Raw genomic sequence first — 20,801 nt, forward strand, 5'->3', positions numbered from 1 at the left:
TTTTACAATAAATAAAATTAAAAATTTTATTACATGCCTTGTACGTGATACTAAAATAGTTTCATAAAACTCCAATGACAGAGATTGAAATTATCCATCACTCGGGGTGATTAATTTTTCTAGTGGTCTTTGCGCCACTCATAATTATTAATTCACACTTTACCGTAAGATGTGACTTAATAAATTTGAGACATTTAAAATGAAATATAAAAATACTTTCCTTTTTAGACCTATAAAATATAATAGGATAATTTAAAACAAAATTTGGTAACCGTTTTTTAAAACGGTTGTCCTAGAGTGCTAACATATTTTCTACATTCAATACATGGGTATTACTGTAATTTAAGTTTGGACTTCTATTGTAAATCTTAGACATTTGTAAAATTTTAATAAAACTGGATAATTTTGTAATTAAGATCTCGAAACGGACTAATTGTGTAGTTAACCTATTTTATATTAGCAGCCCAACAATATTAGACCGAGGGCCCATTAAATACGGAGATAACCCAAAACTAAACGGTGAGGATTTTTTTTTTCAAAAATATATTCTCCACCAAACTATTTCCAAGAATAATACTTGGAAATAGTTTGTTGATGATGTGATGTAGGTCATCTCTTATATAAATTAGGGTTTAAAAAAAACATTAATAGAAAAGAAAAGTCCCTAAATAATGGGCCACTGGATACTAAACAAAAGGAAAATTTAAGTAAGTGGCTATAGCCACTAACTTAACAAAATGTCTATTTGTTTATAATTTTGCAAAAATGGCGAAAGGATATATTTAGAAGTTTACATATTTTAGTTTTTTCCCCCACAATGCCCTCTCTATGCTTTTTTAGAATTTAGAAGTATTTTAACAACCCTACAAACTTGCTGTTCAATTCAAATGTTGTTTCCTATTTTCAAGAGATTTTATTCTAATTATTTTAATTCTTTTATTAGAAAATTAAGTTAATTTAAACGTATTAACAGTGTTTACACGGTTCCTATCTCACCATTTGATTATTTTCATCAGATTTTGTATCATCCTTATGTTAGAAGAATTATCAAAATGTAAATGTATATACCAGTTGATGAAAAACCAAAATTAGAATACAATTCACATATATATCACTATGCAGCTCAATCATCAAAATTAAAACGTCTATACATGTATATACTAATAATTCAACAATTAACAAAAACATGAAAGTTAATAGATGTATATATCAATTCAAGAAACAACTAAAAAGTAATAACTCAATACATCTATTTACTATTGTACAACTAAAATATCATAAATATAAAACTAGTACACGTATATCCCAATAATTAAAACGTCTATATATGTATGTACGCTAATAATTCAACAACTAACAAAACATGAAAGTCAACTGATGTATATATCAATTCATGAACAAAATACGAAAGTCAATAGATCTATTGACTACTGTAAAAATAAAGCTAGTACATGTATATCTTAATAATTACCTCACTAACAATACACTCTTCCTCAACTATATTGAGAAACTTTCCTTTTCCCTAAAACATAAAAGTAGAATTATGTTAGTGAATATAATTTTTAAATATTACTATTCAACACACATACATTGAGTTCTTACTTTCTTGGTAGATTCCTTACCACCTAAATTTCTTTTAGGATCAAGTTTAGTCTCTTTTGTTTTACCTCCGACTAAGTCTCCCACACCCCTCCTGTTGCTGGTCTCCTTCAACATTGGAGTCTCTCTCGGGGTCTTTCAAGCTATTTGCAAGGGCCAACTTAATCCTCTTCCCCACAAGAAGTGAGCTAGAATGTGTCCACTCTTATCTTCCCTTGGACAGCTTCTTCCTCTGCGTTTACCAAAACTTTCCTACTTAGTTCCTTCCTTTTATTTCGAGATTTTTCTTTGGTTTTGCCTCAAAATAACTGGTATATGAATACCACCCATCCTTTCTCCTCCCAATAGCCCAACTGACAGTGAAGGGAAGGCAAAGGTGCCAAGTCAATTGGAGGGCCACGTAGCATAGTCCTTTACCTCAGGGTTCTTGGTTCTCAATGATTCAATCTTATATATAAAGATAAAACATCTATGGGATGATTTTTTTTTAAAAAAAACAAGCCATATATAAACTGTTGCATATATACCTCTTCTTCATTGTCTAAGTTGACCGTCCATGTTTCTCTTCGACGCCTTGTTATCTAAGCAGCCTTTAATCGTTCACTTGATCGTCGAGTTATTCCTCCTCTAACTTTAACCGTATCTGTAAATTTTATTTAGTTTTAATTTTACTTAAATATAGTATGTTTGTTAGAGTTAAATGCATAGACTCCTCAATTTTGGTTATTAACAACACTCATGTAGTAGGTCCCACATTTATATATTTTAAAAAATACACCTGTAGATAGACAAAAAATATCTTTTTAAATTAAGCTTTATAGGCAAAACCAGAACAAAGATTTTACCTTAATCAAACAGTCGGAGTAATGGGCAACCACGACCGGTTTTAGTCTGTGGTGGGAGGGTCGAATCTGGTTTGGACGGATGAAGTGAATGTTGGATTCTGGGCGACTGCGTTCGGCGTGAAGGAATGAGGGACAGCGATGCGGCTGCGGGTTGGGCAAATCGGTGCGAGCTGGGCATTGCAGCAGCGGGATGGGCGATGCGGCAGTGACTGCATTCGGCATGAAGGAACGAGGGGTGGATGACGTGGTGATAGGAGGGGGCACGGCCGCGTGAAGTAGTGAGGGCCATCGTTCGGTGTTGAGGGGGCGGCGGCGTTCGACGGCGTCCGGTGTGTATGGACGGCGGCTAAGGGTTGGGCAGCGGTGAAGGTTGGATTGTTGCGCGGCAGGAGGTTCTAAAGGTTGGATTGTTGGGGGCATGGTACTGTTCAAAACTCTTTTGTTTTGTTTTGTTTTGTTTTTTTAATTTTAAAAAAACCAATAAAGGTAATGTTAATTTTTCCTATTTATATTTACCTCTTATTTATAAATCTAAATAGCTAAATTTCAAAATATACCTCATTTTTTTAAAATCTACTTTCATATTCTAATTAGCAATTTTAAATTAGATTTAAGTTAATTATTTTAATTTCATTTATTTTTTATTTGTAAATCTTCTCATTTAGAGGGGTAAATTTCAAAATATACCTCGATACAGTCTTATCAAATTTTTTTAAATCTACTTTCAAATTCTAATTAGCAATTTTAAATTAGATTTATGATAATTTTTTTTAATTTCATTTACTTTTTATTAAATACAGTTGAATCTCTATTATTAAGCTGAATTATTTTTGCAATTCGTAAAAATCTTAAATCCCTAAAATTATGCCTATATACCAAATTGGTTACAAGGTATATTTGTCTTTAACATTTTTTTTAGTATTTAAGAAAAAAAAGCCATTTAGCCATTATTGTAATATCCCAGGGGTTTGGCCATTTTTTTAAAACGTCTTATTAAATTTGGTCGCAATTAATCCTTTTTTTTGGGATAGGAATAGATATAGCTATTTAAAATTTGCAATTTCAAAATATGGTCAAACAACTCTCATTTTTAAATAATAATCAACATAAAAGTAGGAAGATCTGTACTAATATTTTAGGTACGAAATTACCATCTTCTAAAATAATTTTAAAATGAATTTGTTATTTTTTCTTTTTCATCGGAATCCTACCTAATCATTATAGGATAATTCAAATATTTTAAGAATCCTACCTATATTAGAAAACAATTTTATAGAGAATTATAAAAACAATTCTAAGGAAAACAAATAGTTAGAAATAGAAATAACACTCGAGCTAGAACAAATTGATGAACAAATACAGTAATTAAAGAAACAAAAACAACAAATAAAAAATACGGTGAACAAACAAACAAAAATACAATAAACAACAAATATGGTCAATAGAGAAACAAAAATACAACAAATACGGACAACAAATATGGTGAATAGAGAAACAAAAGTAGAACAAATACGGTGAACATAAAAATACAACAAATACGGTGAATAGAGAAACAAATATGGTGAATAGAGGAACAAATACGGTGAAGAGAGGTGTATTTTCTTGAACAATTAATACAAAAATATAAAAATAATGAGAGAGTAATAAATACAGTGAACAAGATCAAGTAAGTAAATACAAATATTATGAAGAAATAAGGTATATTTTTGTGAACAGTTAGTACAAAAATTTAAAGCACTCTACCTCAAATCAAAAAGGTACACGAACTATCGAAACTCAACGTATAGGTCTCCCTCTCCTTTACCCCGCTCCACTTGCAACCCACTTCATTGCCCATCGTTGTTGCCTCTTCTCTCCCGTCAACTCAACTCTGATAGATTCCATCCTTGATCGTCTCCGTCAATGTGATGTCTCCTTATAATTGGCGAATTCTATCTCCATATATATCTAAATTTATAATAATTGTGGTTAGGAAAAAAAAAAGCAATCAAGGAGGTATAAAATATAGGAGAGATAATGAAAGTCATGATATTTTGATTTTAAAACTACTAACTAAATAGAAGGGTAAAAGGGTAAATATGAAACTTGAAAACCAATTACAAGAATATAAATGGACATTTTTTATTATGAAAGATGATTTGAGCATTTTTCAATATGGGGTGACAATAGGGACACTGGTGTAAATTCTCAAAAAAAAAAAAAAAATCCCCAAGTAATGGCCCACTAGATACAAAACAAAAGGCCCACTAAAACGCAGCCCAATTTGGTTTAGGTTTCTCTAAAACCATCTGTATTCTACTTTCTAAAATCTATTATCGCAGCCGCTCGCTCCACGCCCCCATCTGTTTGCTTCTCCTGAACCCTAAAAATGGTACTTTGTTTCTTCCCTATTGTTGATTCTGTCGAATTCGTTGCTGTATGGAAATTTCGGTAATCTCTCGGAGGCTTTTTAATTTGAGTATGATAGTTTTTCTTCGTTTCTTCCCTATTGTTGATTCTGTCGAATTCGTTGCTGTATGGAAATTTCGGTAGTCTCTGGGAAGCTTTTTAATTTGAGTATGATAGTTTTTCTTCTGCAAAATCAATCAGTTCTGTTGTACCCGAATGATATATATATATATATATATATATTTTGTAATTAGGACTTGCTTACTGGAATATTTAACGGTGGTAGCAAGCAACTTATTTTTGTTTGTTTGTTTTGTTCTGGCTTTTTCCACCCTATATGTGATGCCACTGCCTGCTAACCCAATATGGTCTTAAAAAAATTTCACGAATATTACACCAAAATATTCTACAAGTTTTCTAATTTGGTTAAGTATTGTTTTCCGTTTGATGTGTTCTTTCAAATTTCTCCTTTCTCCCTATTTTTCCTTTTTGTTTTTTAATATTTTTCAGTATTCTTCTTTACTTTCCTAATTTTTAGAATTAATTTTTAGTTCTAATTAACAAAAATGATGTATTTCATACTTCTATATTAACACTAACATATTAATAATACATTGTTTTACCTTGCTATGAATTTTATACTTTTAAAGCCGCCTTAAGCTTTTTAAAACATTGATTGCCTTATTTGAGGTTGCTCTCCAGTTGAGTTAGCTCGCATCCTTTCTGATTGGTGCCCCTACCTTTAGTAATTATTTTTGTAATTAGGACTGATTTTTTCTTATGTCTTGTATCTTTCTTTGTTTCTTTTTTCATTTTATCAATGAAAGGTTTGGTTTCTCATAAAAGAACCACAATTTTCCAGTATTGTATTAAAAATTGTTGTGGAGGAATTTTATATTTGAATGCAGTTTATTTTTTGTGTTTTGATTTTTAGTATTTATTTTGAGGTTCATTCACCTATCAACTTCATTCCTAAGTGGTTGCTATTGATCTCTCAGTTGCATTCTTTCCGGTTTAGATACTGCCATGAGTTGTTTCTGTCTTTGATGGGTTTATGCACTTTATTTTATGAATATCAATACTTAAGGTTTTACGGAACAACATGTGTTAAATTCTTCTTGGACAGCCGAAGCAAATCCATGAGATAAAAGATTTTCTTCTCACTGCAAGAAGAAAGGATGCCCGTTCAGTCAAAATCAAGAGGAGTAGAGATGTAGTCAAGTTTAAGGTTCGCTGTTCCAAGTACCTCTACACGCTCTGCGTGTTCGACTCTGAGAAGGCTGACAAATTGAAGCAGTCTCTTCCCCCAGGTATTCTTTTTAGCTCCTATTCTATTTGTTTAGATGGTTTGATTGCTTTTTTGATATTGTACCATCAAATTTGTAGAAATTCTTGTGTGGATAATTTATTCATGCATTTTTATTTTTGTTTGAATTCTTGTAGGTTTGAGTGTGCAAGATCTTTGAAGTAGTTGTTGATTTTTTGAGATTCCTATGGAAAAAAATCAAGAGCTGAAGCGAACGCGTTCTCATAGTATTTCTTTCTTGTTTTCTGTCTAGGTATTGGTTTAGGGATTGCCATTATTATTGTCCTAACACGTAGAGACTGGAGTTGGTTTGCTATTTTAGTGTTTGTTAAATTTTATGATCTCTCACACTTTGGTCATTCGGGAAATTTGTTAATTGTTGATTCAAAACTTCATCCATTATATTTTATCTTAGCTTTGAAATTTTTAAAAGGTATCAATACGTTGTCCGTCGGTTCTAACTGGCCTACCAACATTTTTTTAATTTGGATACATACCATTAAATCTATTGCGATGTTTATTTATTTATTTAAATGTTATATTAGTTTTTTAAATTGTGTTAGTTGGCCTATTATTAACTTTTAGAACTGTGAAATTGTTAACTTTGTCTAATTAATTCCTCAAAAATATAGAGTTGCTACCAGTCGATTAGATATTGAACTTTGATGGAGATTAGAAGAGGCCTATTAGATTAAGAAAAAAATTGTAAGCCTAAGGGTTTATTGGACATGGTGCCTTATGGTATTGGTATATTATTCCTCAACTTTGTCACGGTGTCTGGTGTCTTATGGTATCATCTACTCCTATGTTGGTCAATGTGTTCAGTTTAGGCAGCAAGCGTCGGTTAGTTATTTTGTGTAATCTAAAATATATTTTGTGTAATCTAAAATAGTACGCTTTTGATCAAGAATGTGATAGGGTAGGGCAAGAAATTTGGATGTATCATCTGGGAAGTTCCGAAAGTTTGTTTTTTTCTTTCATCCCTTCGGATTTTACATGTAAAGGGACGCTTGCTATTGTTTCATAACTCAAAGATGCACGAGGTTGAGGAAATCACGAGCGTCAAATCTTACATGATAGGATACAAAAAAGATGTCCCGCGTGGCATTTATCCCCTTCTATGTGCTGTGTCCGTTTGGGGAATGAGGAATCTTTAGATCACCTCTTCTTGTTTTCCTCGTTTGCTGAAAGGGTGGCAGCTTTGTAATTACCACCTCTCTCAAATCTTACATTATTGGAGAACTCTTCTTTTTTAGCCTTTTTGGGAGAGGGACGTCTTGTACCTTGTCATTAGGCTGTTTTTGTCACTATTTTTATCAATAAACTGTATCGTATCAAATATAGATCTCTTTTTGGATAAGAAACAAGCCTTTCCACTGTAAGGTAAAGTACAAAAGCGAGAAATACAAAAAGGCTTTGAGTCGACTCCACAACCAAGATAGCTTTTTGTAAAATAAACTACATGATCCAATTGGCATTAATCAGGAAAAAGAAAATCCTTAAAAGAAGCAGAGAGAATAGAGAAGGTTGAAAAAAAAAAAAACTAGACCTTAGAGACATTTGAAGACAAAAAATGAATAAGATATAATCCACTAATAATGAATGATGTTAAGAGCCTTATAGAACTTTCTTTAGAAAAGTAACAAAGAATTAAGTTTTTTTTTTTTTTGGGTGGTAATCTTGCTTTATCATTCATTTATTGTACAATATATTTGCTCCATTCATGCAAACATTATTTGAGATCTACCATCCAATGTTGTGCGCAAATTTTTCAATGGTTACAGTAGGTAATGTCTTGGTAAATAAGTCTACCATGTTATCCTTTGAACAAATTTATTGTACAGTGATGTCTCCATTTTCTTCAAGATCATGAGTGTAAGAAAAACTGTGGTGAAATATATTTTGTTCTATCTTCTTTAATATATCCTCATTTGGTTTGAACTATACATGTTGTGTTATCTTCATATAATATCGTTGAGATATTTTTACTAGAAGACAAATTACATGTTTCACGAATGTGTCGAGTTATTAATCTTAGCTCATAAATTGCAATAATTTCAACATAATTTGAGGAGGTGGTTGTTATTGGTCTGTTTCGCTAATTGTCATGATATAGCAGGTCCTCCATATGTAAATAAATAACTTGTTTGAGGTCTAGTTTTTGATAGCTCAAATAAATATCCAGAATTTTCATAACCAACTAGATAAAAATTTGACTTGTTAGAATAAAACCAACAATATCAATTGTTCCTTGAATTGAGTATATGATACGTGACAATCCAGGTGTATAGACTACTTGAGCTTCTTGCCACTTGAATCAAATTGTATAGTTGGTTCAACCCGAAAGAAAAAGGTTAAATAGATTACCTTTGTTGTGAAATGCCATGAGTAAACATAATACTCACTATACTCAAGGCTGGAAATACTCCACGAGTTTGGTGACCAACCAGACAATCATACTCCGATAATAATGCACCCTAAGTTCGACCACACAAAGGATACACTATTTGGGGGAGGGGGTTTGCACAAAGGCAAGTGGTGAGAAATCTGTCAACTTGAAATTCTATTACTTAAAACTTGTCAAACTACAAAGAGGACAACTATTTGTAGGCCAAAGCCTAAGACCTTTACAATAATTATTTGTAAAATAAAATAAATCGTAAAATATATGGTAAATAAAAGAAATTGAAAATTCTTTCCTAAAAATAAAAAAATTATACTTGCTTAAAACTAAAGGAAAATAATTATCTGAAGGGAATAAAACAAGTTAAAAATTTTAAGGAAAATATTTTCCTTATTTTGTTACAGTTGGGTGACAAGCAACAAAATGACGGCAAGGGGTTGGTGCTGGGTGGCATAGAGATTGCACACAGGCGAGCATGGGCGGCATGAAGCTTGCTGATAAGTTTTGACTTTTTACTATGGAAAGCTTACTGTCGGGTCATATTTGATTATTGAAACGACCCTTTTTCCTACATATTTTATCAAAACTATTTACATATTGTTAAAGTAGGATATAAGCTGAACATTTCTGGGTAAATTGCAATATGAGATGTTTGAAGTTAAATTGAGATAGATTAGGGTCAAACTAGGCAAAAACTCACATTTTTTCATTTTTCAAGGACATTGTACCAGGTGCATAGTAGCAACATTAATCAGAACGCACGTTTTAATCACAAGGGGTATGAAAATCATCTCACATTTAGATTGCTTTAACCAATTCGGCCTAGTCTAAGTCAAAATCGTTCAATTTGGCAAAATCACAACATTCTCTCCTATTTTGTTGGGAAGTTCAACTAGAGCCTCCCTCGCCATACAAAGCATCTCATTAACTTCATTTTAAGTCTTAGATGATAGATTAGTTTTGTTGTAATTTTCTCTCTGTCATTTACTTGTTTTCGAAACAATAGCTTTAGTATACCGTTTTTGCATTTTTTTCTTGATTTAATTCAATTTTGTTTCGGTTGTACTTCATCTATTTAATTTCTTTAACGTTCCTTAGCGAGTTTTAAACTCCTTTCAAGCTCGAAAGAGATGGAGGTTAAGCTAGACTTGTGCACCTTGTTATTTTTTTTTAAATTAAATCAATAGAAAATATTATCTTATTTCTTTGAGCATTTTTCTTCCTTTAAATATGCACTAAAATTATTTATTGAAGCTCGAAAAATCTAGGTTGCGCTTGGCACATTTCTAGGGTAGTTTCTAAAAACTTTACCTTAAGTCATTTATTGGGTTGGTTACTAAAAAATTGATCTACACACTAAGGCCTAATACTAAGAAGGTTAGGTTAGATAAAATAATAGGAAACTGATATAGGAGGTGCGTGAGAGAGTATAACTCAAATTTCCAGAAAGTGTTCAAGTAGCACCTAACGCTTTTTTATCTAGTGTATGTTTTCTCTCAAATCTAAGCCAATCCATTTTTACTCATAAGACTCGATTATAGTTTGAAACATTTCATTTCATCAAACTCATTATGGAAGCAAAACATCCTTGAGGATTTGACCATCGAATTACTACCTTGTATTCTTGTGAATGTGTACGCTTGCATGTGTCTCTTATCTTTTGAGGTAGAGAATATTTTGAGGTAGGGAATATTCGTGCAGTCGTGCGCGGTAGGTAGCAAAGAAGGCATGCAGGCGGTAGGTTGCAGAGGTGTGTGGGTGTAGTGGCGTGGCATGTAGGGGCGCTCGACATGGGCAATAAGGTGTTAAAAAAACCTGATAACCTGAAGAACCCGATCAACCCAACCTAAACCATAAGGGTTGGGTTAAAAAAAATATAAGAACCGACCAATTCGGTTCAGTTCTCGGGTTTAAGGGAAAAAAATTCGGTTCAACTCGAACAGAATCGATTTTCTTTCTATATCTCTCCATCAATACCAACTCTACTTCATCTCTTTCTCACCCTTAACATTTCCACTCCAGGTTTGTCTCATCTCGGTATCTCCGTTTCAGATCTACCTCACCGCAAGCGTCTACACTTCAGATCTACCTCATTATCGTTGTATTTACCCCAGATTTACATCATCTTCGATGTCTCTACTGTAGATCTACTTCACTGCTGGCATATTCACTCGCGATGTGGTTATCTAACTCATTTCGCTTGTGGTTATCTCACTCATTTCGCTTGAGGGGGTTCATTTTGTAAACAAAAAGATTGAAGATATTTTGGAAATTTCTTGGCTCATTGTAGATATTTAGTTGTAGATGGAGCAAAAGGGATAATGATTTTTGAACACATAAGGAGGAAAAAGAACTTTGTTGCCCACAGATTTGAAAGGCATGCATCCGAGCATCAATCAAGTTTCATATTTTGGGAAATGGGTTTTCTTGTTTGGCTGTATAATCTCACACAAAATGGGATAAACTCATTGTTTGGGGGTAATACATACCCGGGACACGTGGAGGACCCTTATTAGTGTTTGAAGAAACTGAATAAGAGGGATTGCTACGGTCCACCTCGGCCCTACCGAGGAGGGCGTCAAGGTTCGACCTGGTTGGGGTCCGACCTGCTCGGAACCCGACAAGTCCGATATGAGAAAAGACATATAACCGCCGGTCGTGTGTAGTGTCGGATCCATCACCTATAAATAGAGGGCTTCATTTCACGCTCAGGTATCGAATCTCACCTCGAACTAAATACGGAGTCCGATCTATACTGACTTGAGCGTCGGAGTGCTTACCCTCTTGTCCAGGTCCACCCTAGTGCTCAGGTCGGAACCGGAGACCGGGTTCGAGCTTGATTCGTGAAGAATCGTTGTGCAAACCCTTTGTAACGCCCCAGACTTTCCCACACACTTCTAGGTCACGTTAACTACTCAACTAATTAAACTTAACCCCAAATACGTCATGCCAAGTCCCTATGCAACAAAGATATAAAATCAAGTTCCACTTTTTATCAATTCAACAATAGATCAATTAGATAGAATATCGATCAACAACAATCGTGGGCCACCTCACGAGGCAATTTTATTATTCAACTAGGCAAAACTCAACGAATGGAAGAAATCTAAAATAGGCACTCATCCCGAAATGAAATTAACAACCAGTGGAAACCTCCCAATAAATAAAATACAAACAAATGGTTTATCGACCATAACATAAGGTCTTAACTAATAACTTAAACTAAGCAAGAGTGACTAAGCAGCCTATGGTCCTCGCTCGTCATGTCTCCTCCGTCCCATCACCATGGTCGCCCCCAAGTCCTTCACCTGAAACAATCATTGTAGGGGGGGTTGAGTACATTAAATATACTCCGTAAGTAGCCCTCACCACACACACACACCATACTCAACTATAACAGGAAACATACGTAGTCATGCTTTTCAATACATCATGCATTCAAACATAAACACATTCCATAAAATTTAGTGACAACCACAGCCAGGAAGCACATTAACAACCAACCTCTAGTCTCCCTAACATCACAAGTACCCCGACGCTTATAACAGTCATCCTAACCTCCCACAGTTATCTCCTTCGAGTAGAGTCGGCCCCTGACCATTTATACCCAGAGTCCCGACATTACTGCATCGGCCCTCGATCATTTATACCCGAGGCCCCGATGACTTCACCATCTATTGGCCCTTGACCATTTATACCCAAGGCCCCAATAGTCTCCCTCCCAAAGGACTCCTCGTATCGACCCTCGACCATTTATACCCGAGGCCTCGATACTCCATTAGTGACGTATCAGCCCCCGACCATTTATACCTGAGGCCCTGACACTCACTCATTCACTCCATAATTGGCGTATCAGCCCTCGACCATTTATACCCGAGGCCCTGACACCCACTCTTCCATTCCCTTCAAGAATCCAACTTTCACCAGAGTCTTACCATAAACTTTCTTATACCACTAACCCTGCATCTTTCAACTCACAAGTACAATTCAGCATGCTTCCACAACCTAGGCAACTTTTAAAAACGGGACAATAACCCAATCATGCTCAATATCATACATCATTATTTAACAAGTATTTCTAAGGATAATAGCTCACAAAAACACGTCGAACAAAACATGCATATCCAGGCAACCAACATTACCGCAGCAATACTCAATCATTTAGCAAAGTAGAAAATCCCACCATTTTCATCGACAAACATTCAACACAACTCCAAGCACATCGACTAACGCAACAAGAATTATTTAGCACAATGACGTAACAAAATTTGCATAAAACGCTGCAAAACCATCACGTTGTAGACCATTTAGCATACATCAACGCACGCACACGCCCCTTGCCTACTTACACACAATCGCACCCTTAAGTTTTGCGTTGACCTCACACCTAAGCACACCAAAACAGAAAATACAGCACGTTACGTACGCTATTTAGCCTTCGAAATCAACTCTAAAAGGGTTCGAATGATGCATTACCACCAAAACTGACTTCGTATAGATGTGGGTCACCTAGATCTAGCTCGCCAAGGTGTGGGTAGCCTAAATCGAGCTTCGAACGGATGTGGGTCACCGTCAAACGTCTTAAACACCGCTGTAACGTACAAATCTCGCCGCTGGAGTTGTCGTTCGTCGGATTGTAGAAGCAGTTCGCCGCCGTTTCGCCCCTGTACCACCTGTCCGCCGTGCGCCGCCGCAGATCTAGCCCGTCGCCGTGTGCCGCCACGAGGAGGTGCGGCGCTGGTTCGTTGCAGACCACCGGGACGCGCCGCCGCTGCTACAGACCGCCGGGATGCTTCGGGGAGGTCGCGCCGCCGGTTCGAGAACGTGATACCCACACCGAAAAACGCCGCAAAGCAGCGGGAAGAGGGCTGCTGCTCTGCCGCGACGCCGCCGTGCCCGCTGCTGACGAACTCGCCGCCGTGAGGTAAGGTCGCCGGTGAGGGAAAGTGAACTGGGGGGGGGGCTGCTATCCACATGAAGGAGAAGGAAGGAGAAGATGGAATCTAGGTTTTTCCCTTTTGTTTTTCTTTCTTTTTGTTTTAAAACCAACCCAACCCAAAAGCCCAATATATCCAAGCCCAAGAGGAGAAAGGAGTCCATTCCATCTTAAAACAAGGCCCACTACACGAAGTCCGGCGAATATAAATTTAATTGGAGTTTAGAGCCCGATGAATATGTATAAATTTAATTTAACAATTAATTTAGAAATTAAATGAAAAATCTCCTGATTCGAGACCCACTAACCTGAGAGACTCGGGGCGTTACACCCTTGCATAAACATTTGGCGCCGTCTGTGGGGAGCAAAGAAAAACAACCTAAGTCATCCCGACCTAAGAAACATATGCAAAGATGGTGCAGCTAGAAAACTCTGCTAACACGACAGAACAGAGGGGTTTGAACGCTGACAACGGCCCTCAGCGAGATCTTGACGCTAGAACGGTCGAGGACCAGGTTCGAGTAGGGCAAGAGGGAGACCTTCCACGGAGATTGGCCCGCCATGCGAACCAGGAGTTACCCCCTGCTCACCCTAAACCCTCAAAAGCCAACCGAGGCCGAGGAAGGACCTCCAGAAAGGCCTCCCGAAGGGCCAATCCGACAGCAGACCCTGAGGCTTTGTCTACTCTCCAGCGCGAGTTGGATGACATGTGCCATCGGTTGCGCACGATGGAAGAAATGTACGCCGAGGCGACGCGGGCCAATCGGACAGCGTCCCCCTCTAGGGTCCCAGGCGCACCTGGAGAAAAGGAAGGACGGGTTCCATCTTTTCATCCTGGCGACCGCGAGCCCGCTCCCAACAATGAGGGGGGTGGACTATAGCTTGCGGGACAATGATCTTAGAAAGCACCTCACTGAAAAGATGAAGAGAGCATCTCGGGAGCCGGAAGACTCTCCGTCCTACTCCCGAGAGTTCTCGAACTCGTACCTCAAGGCTCAATCAAAGTACAAGCCTCTGACACCAGAAGCTGTGATCACTAGAGAAGAGTTCGACCTGATGAAGCACAGGTTCGATGAGCAGGTCGAGGCGCTCAAGGCCAAATGCGAGAAGAAAGAGTGCCCGTTCGACGATGGCGGCTTGGGAGAATCGCCATTCACCTCAGACATCTTGGAGGCTCCAATCCCTCCGAAGTTCAAAACTCCCACGATGAAACCTTATGATGGGTCTAAGGACCCAAAGGGCTATATTGAGGTCTTCGAGAGCCTCATGGACTTTCAAGCGGCAACAGATGCAATAAAATGCCGCGCCTTCCAGATCGCGCTTACCGGCAGCGCGCGCCTGTGGTACCGGAGACTGCCGGCTAGGTCGATCTCGACCTACTCTCAGTTGAGAAAGGAATTCATTAGTCAATTCTCTTCTCGACATTACGATAGAAAGACAGCGACTCACCTCGCCACCATCAGATAGAAGGAAGGTGAGACGCTGAGAGAGTATGTCACAAGGTTCCAGGAGGAGCAGCTGAAGGTCGCACACTGCTCTGATGATTCGGCCATGTGCTTCTTCCTCACCGGCCTGGCCGATGAGACCCTTACCGTGAAACTCGGAGAGGAGGCTCTAGCAACCTTCGCTGAAGTTCTGCAAAAGGCGAAGAAAGTCATTGATGGGCAAGAGCTTTTCCGAACCAAAACTGGCCGACCTGAGAAGCAGATCGACTAGAAGAAACTAAACCAAGAGAAGAGGAAGACTGATTCTAAGTCTAAAGACAAGGGACCGTCCTTTTCCGGCAGAAGAACCGAGTACCGTAGGTCGGAGAGCGGCCCCAGCCGGAGCCGACCTTATGAACGGTACACCCCAACCACCATCCCCATCTCTGAGATACTCACAAACATCGAGGAAAGCGGGATGGAAAAACTCCTCAAGCGACCTGAAAAGCTCCGAGGAGACCCATAAAAGCGCAACAAAGATAAATACTGCCGTTTTCATCGCGATCACGGCCATAACACGACGAGTTGCTGGGAACTGAAGCGTCAGATTGAAGACCTCATTCAAGATGGCTATTTCAAAAAGTTCGTAGGAAAGCCGAGGACCAACTCGGTAGAGAAGACAGAAGAGAGGAAGCATTCAAGGACGCCACCTCGTCGAGATGACCGACCTGCGGTCATCAACACAATATTCGGGGGCCCCAGTGGGGGCCAATCTGGAAACAAAAGGAAAGAACTTGTTCGCGAGGCCAGGCGTGAGGTATGCATCATTAGGGAGCAGAGGCCTACTTGCTCCATTGCCTTCAGCGATTCCGACCTGGAGGGAGTTCATTTGCCTCATAATGATGCACTTGTGATCGCTCCTCTCATTGATCACGTCTTGGTCCGAAGAGTACTGGTAGATGGAGGTGCATCTGCCAAAATCATGTCCCTCCCAACATATCTAGCATTGGGATGGACCAGGTCATAGCTGAAAAAGAGTCCAACACCCTTGGTTGGATTCTCTGGAGAATCGGTCTCCCTAGAAGGGTGTATCGACCTACCAGTCACGATCGGACAAGATGCTACCCAAGTAACACAGATGGCTGAGTTCGTAGTGATCGATGGCAGGTCGGCTTAGAACGCCATCTTCGGGAGACCCATCATCCACTCATTCCGGGCCGTCCCCTCCACACTACATCAGGTCATGAAGTACTCAACCCCTAGTGGAGTCGGCATTGTCCGAGGTGAGCAAAAAACTTCAAGGGAGTGTTATGCATCCGCGCTCAAAGGATCGTCAGTATGTGCCCTAGAAGAGCAGACCAGTCAAGACGACCTTCCGAGGGTAGGCAAAAGGCAGTTCTTCCCACCAACAGAAGAGCTCGAGCTCGTTCCCTTGCTTAGCCCCGAAAAACAAGTAAGCATAGGAACCAAGTTGGGGGCCGCTGACAGGGAAGAACTGATCAACTTCCTCAGGTCCAACTCAGACGTCTTTGCATGGTCTCACGAGGACATGCCTGGCATCGACCCAAAGATCATAGTGCATCGCCTCAACATAGACCCATCATTTCGACCTGTAAAGCAAAAAAGAAGACCTGTAAATAAGGAGAGGAGTGATGTAATTGTTGAGGAAGTAAACAAACTCTTAAAAGCTGAATATATATGAGAAATTTTGTATCCTGAGTGGCTCTCTAACATTGTATTAGTTAAAAAATCCAACGGGAAGTGGAGGATATGCGTGGACTTTACAAATCTGAATAAGGCATGCCCAAAAGATTGCTTCCCCCTTCCGAGGATCGACCAGTTCGTGGATGCAACGGTCGGGCACGAGCTACTCACTTTCATGGATGCCTACTCTGGATACAATTAAATTAAAATGCACTTGCCAGACCAAGATCATACCACGTTCATAACAGACCAAGGTCTGTATTGTTACAAGGTGATGCCGTTTGGCCTAAAGAATGTGGGTGCGACCTACCAAAGGATGGTTAACAAAATGTTCGCCAAGCAGATCGGTCGAAACATGGAAGTGTATGTGGACGACATGCTTGTCAAGAGCAAGCAGTCAAAGTCGCATCTTTCCGATCTGACCGAAGCCTTTGGAGTACTGCGCAAATACCAAATGAAGCTCAATTCGACCAAGTGTGCCTTGGAGTCTCTTCGGGAAAATTCCTTGGTTTTATGGTAAACAACCGTGGGATTGAGGCTAACCCAGAGAAGATAAAGGCCGTGCTCGAGATCGAAGCACCCAAGACTCTAAAGCAGCTTCAATGTCTCAATGGCAGGATTGCAGCCTTCAATAGGTTCGTGTCAAGATCAACGGACAAGTGCCTTCCTTTCTTCAAGGTTCTAAGAAAGAAAGGACCATTTGAATGGACGGCAGAGTGCGAGCATGCATTGGAACAATTGAAAAACTATCTCTGCTCGGCACCATTGCTCGCAAAACCACTGCCAGGGGAGAAGCTCCACTTATACCTGGCAGTGTCTGACAGCGCTGTCAGCTCGACCCTAATCAGGCAGGAGGAAGCGCGCCAGAGTCCCGTTTATTACACTAGTAAAGCCATGACGGAGGCCGAGACCAGATATCCCCAAATGGAAAAGCTGGTCCTCGCCTTAGTCACCTCGGCCCGGAGACTTAGCCGTACTTCCAAGTTCACACCGTTGTAGTACTTACCAACTTGTCCCTAAAGAACATCTTCCATAAGCCAGAAACGTCAGGGCGCCTAATGAAGTGGGCAATGGAGCTAAACGAGTACGAAATCCAGTTCGAGCCAAGAACTGCGTTGAAAGGGCAAGCAGTGGCCGATTTCATTGTAGAGCTCACCCCACCACCGCAGTTGGCCAAGGCCGACCTACCATGGACGATCTACGTTGATGGATCCTCCAATGAGAAAGGGTGTGGGGCAGGGATCCTCTTACTCGCACCAGGCGGCGAGCGGTTTGAGTATGCTCTGCGATTCAACTTTCGGACTTCGAATAATGAGGCCGAGTACGAAGCACTCCTGGCAGGCCTGCGCGTCGCCAAAGAACTAGGGGCCAACCACATTAAGGTCTTTAGTGACTCCCAACTAATTGTAAATTAGATTAAGGAGGAGTACCAAACGAAGGACCCCCGAATGGAAAAATATCTAAGCAAGGTCAGATCGCACCTTGCCCACTTCGGGACTTACGAGGTGAGTCAAGTTCCAAGATCTGAAAACTCAAATGCAGATGCCTTAGCCAAATTGGCATCAGCATATGAGACCGACCTGGCTAGATCGGTCCCGGTCGAGATCTTGGACAGTCCTTCAATCATGGAGCCAGATGTGATGGAGGTTGACCCTCCATCACCCTCTTGGATGGACCCAATCGTGGAGTTCATCAAAGGAAATCCACCGCAAGAACCGAAGGAGCGAAAGAAGTTGGCATGGAGAGCAGCTCGGTTCACACTCCGAGAAGGAACGTTGTACCGACGTGGCTTCTCCCTGCCTCTGCTTAAGTGTGTTACTCCCGAAGAAGGCCTTTACATTCTTAGAGAAATCTATGAAGAACTGTGTGGAAATCACTCAGGCGCCAGGTCGTTGTCGGCCAAGGTGGTTCGACAAGGGTACTATTGGCCCACTGTCGAGCAGGATGCAAGGCAATTTGTGAAAACCTGTGACAACTGCCAGCGCTTCGCAAATATTATCCACCAACCTCCCGAACTGCTCACCCCCATCTCGGCCCCGTGGCCATTCGCGCAATGGGGAGTAGATATCATAGGTCATTTTCCTCTGGGAAAAGGGCAAACCAAATTCACCGTTGTCGCTGTGGAGTACTTCACCAAGTAGGCCGAGGCCGAGGCATTGTCCCACATTACCGAGTCCAGAGTCACATCTTACATATGGTCAAACATCGTATGCCGTTTCGGTATACCAAACACTATTGTGACAGACAACGAAAAGCAGTTTGACAATGCAAAGTTCAAAGACTTTTGCAGAAAGATGGGCATAAGCCACCTCAGTTCGTCCCCTGCGCATCCAAAGTCAAATGGGCAGGTAAAGGCAATAAACAAAATCATAAAACGAGGCCTCAAGCTAAGACTAGATTCCAGAAAGGGAAGGTGGGCCGAGGAGCTACCCGAAGTATTATGGTCATATCGGACCACCCTAAGGGAGTCAACTGGTGAAACTCCGTTCTCGCTAGCCTTTGGCTCCGAAGCTGTTGTACCAGTCGAGATCGGCATACCAACAGATAGGGTAGAGCAATACGAGCCAGCGAAGAACGAAGAAGAGCTACTCCTTAACCTAGACTTATTGGAAGAAAAGAGGGAAATGGCTCAGCTGCGCTTAGCAGAGTATCGGAACAAAATGGCCCGACATTACTATGCTCGAGTTCGACCTCGAAGCTTCCAAGTTGGGAGGGACCGTTCGAGGTCAAAGGCATAGTCCGACCTGAAACTTATATGTTGGCCGACCTGGAAGGAAGAATGCTTGCGCATCCATGGAACGCGGAACACTTGAAGCGCTATTACCCCTGAAATGTCAAAATAGTCCTAGAAGGGGCTTGTAAAAATTTTCAAGGGGCGGAACTTTTAATAAATGGAGTGATTTAATTTCATAACTCCGAGTTCGATTAGAAATTAAATGGGGGCCACGGACTCCATAAGAATTAAAATCGCAAAGTGAGGGCAAAAATTGATCAAATTCGATCCTCAAAACCTACGGGTTCGAGGTGCGATGTCAAAATCAATTAGAACCAAAAATTCAACCCTTTAAACGTTCAAGTTAAAGGTGCAGGAAATTCGGTCCTCTAAACCTACGGGTTTGAGGTGCGATGTGAATATTAATTATGGACTAAAAATTCAACCCTTCAAACGTTTAGGTTAAAGGTGCGATGTAGGAAGTTCAAATTGTTGCTTAGTATTATCTTCTGGACTTCTGAGTTCGAGGAGAAATATTAAAGACCAATTAAACAAACTCAGATTCAAACTTTAAGGATGCGAGGTGAAAAAGTATCTCACGCTCAATCCTTCAAACTTACGAGTTAAGAGGTCCGAGATGGAAATTATTCATAGATCAGTTCCAGCTTACAAAAGCAAGTTTAAAAAGATTAAGGGAAAAGCAGTAAAAGAACAAACAGAAATGGAGAAAGGCAATTTCATTAATTAAAAAGACAAGAGCCAAGGCTTATATACCTTGCAGCTCTGCCCAAAAAACTTACAAAAGAAATATAAGAAAAGAGAAAGAAAGAAAGCCTCAGCTACTTCCGAGGTGGGAGGACAACTCGCCTTGGGAGCCCAGAAGGTTGACCTCCTAGGATCCGCCCTGCTATGAAGGAGCCTCCTCTTGGGTCGTGCCGACCTCAGTAGGCTCCTGACTAGGGGCATCTTCTCCCTCCATGTCGGAGTAGTCAGAGTCCAGCTCCCTGACGTACTTGTCCACCAGTGATTGGGGGCCAGGGGTACCATTAAGCCCAGAAGCCCACTTCTTAGAGTACTTCTTCTTAAAATCGCTGAGATCGATCTGAAGATGAGGCATGTCGACAGCAATGCCCTTCATCAGGAACTTGAAGCCGGCATCGCTGAAGTCTTTGGCAAACCCATCGAAGTCTGGGTGTTGCTTGAAGGCTTCCTCCAACAGAACTCCATTGGTGAGGCGTTCCTTCACGTCTTTCAGCTCGGTAGTAAGGCGTCCGATCAAGGCATCCTTCTCCTCGAGAGCTTGAGCGAGGTCGTCCTTCTCCTTCAAGAGTTGAAATTTCTCCTTTTCTAGCCCTTTGGTGATAGCATGGGCTGCTCTGAGATGGGCCTTGTGTTTCTCACCTTCCTTCTTCAAGAGATCGGCCTTGGCGTCCACCTCGGCCTTCAAGATATCCACCTCAGAACGAGCCTTTGGTAGCTCGC

General features: G+C 40.2%; 2 protein-coding genes across 4 annotated transcripts; both read left to right on the top strand.

Moving 5' to 3' along the window:
- The first annotated feature begins 4,663 nt into the window (after positions 1-4,663).
- Positions 4,664-6,578, top strand: LOC111025496 (large ribosomal subunit protein eL38z/eL38y). Of its 3 annotated transcripts, none has more exons than XM_022303363.2 (3): positions 4,664-4,815; positions 5,959-6,142; positions 6,276-6,578. In XM_022303363.2, the coding sequence occupies exons 1-3, from the start codon at positions 4,813-4,815 to the stop codon at positions 6,296-6,298; spliced, it is 210 nt and encodes a 69-aa protein (XP_022159055.1). In that variant the 5' UTR covers positions 4,664-4,812; the 3' UTR covers positions 6,299-6,578. The 3 variants fall into 3 exon arrangements, with proteins under 3 accessions (XP_022159055.1, XP_022159053.1, XP_022159054.1); XM_022303361.2 differs by having other exon boundaries at positions 4,736-4,874; XM_022303362.2 differs by lacking the exon at positions 4,664-4,815 and adding an exon at positions 4,865-4,972.
- An 11,476-nt stretch (positions 6,579-18,054) lies between these two features.
- LOC148212265 (uncharacterized) lies at positions 18,055-18,568 on the top strand. The gene is made up of 2 exons (XM_088122168.1): positions 18,055-18,494; positions 18,550-18,568. The coding sequence occupies exons 1-2, from the start codon at positions 18,055-18,057 to the stop codon at positions 18,566-18,568; spliced, it is 459 nt and encodes a 152-aa protein (XP_087978294.1).
- The last annotated feature ends 2,233 nt before the right edge of the window (positions 18,569-20,801 follow it).

The sequence above is a fragment of the Momordica charantia genome (genome assembly GCF_013281855.1).
Source record: "Momordica charantia cultivar OHB3-1 chromosome 3 unlocalized genomic scaffold, Mcharantia_2.0 BLBB01000003.1, whole genome shotgun sequence".
NCBI lineage: Eukaryota > Viridiplantae > Streptophyta > Magnoliopsida > Cucurbitales > Cucurbitaceae > Momordica > Momordica charantia.

Bases quoted from the DNA above. Each gene is read 5' to 3' on its own strand.
- LOC111025496 (XM_022303361.2), top strand. The intron at 6,143-6,275 runs GTATTCTTTTTA...GAATTCTTGTAG, and splicing joins GAAGCAGTCTCTTCCCCCAG to GTTTGAGTGTGCAAGATCTT.
- LOC148212265 (XM_088122168.1), top strand. From the start codon at position 18,055: ATGGAAAAATATCTAAGCAAGGTCAGATCGCACCTTGCCCACTTCGGG.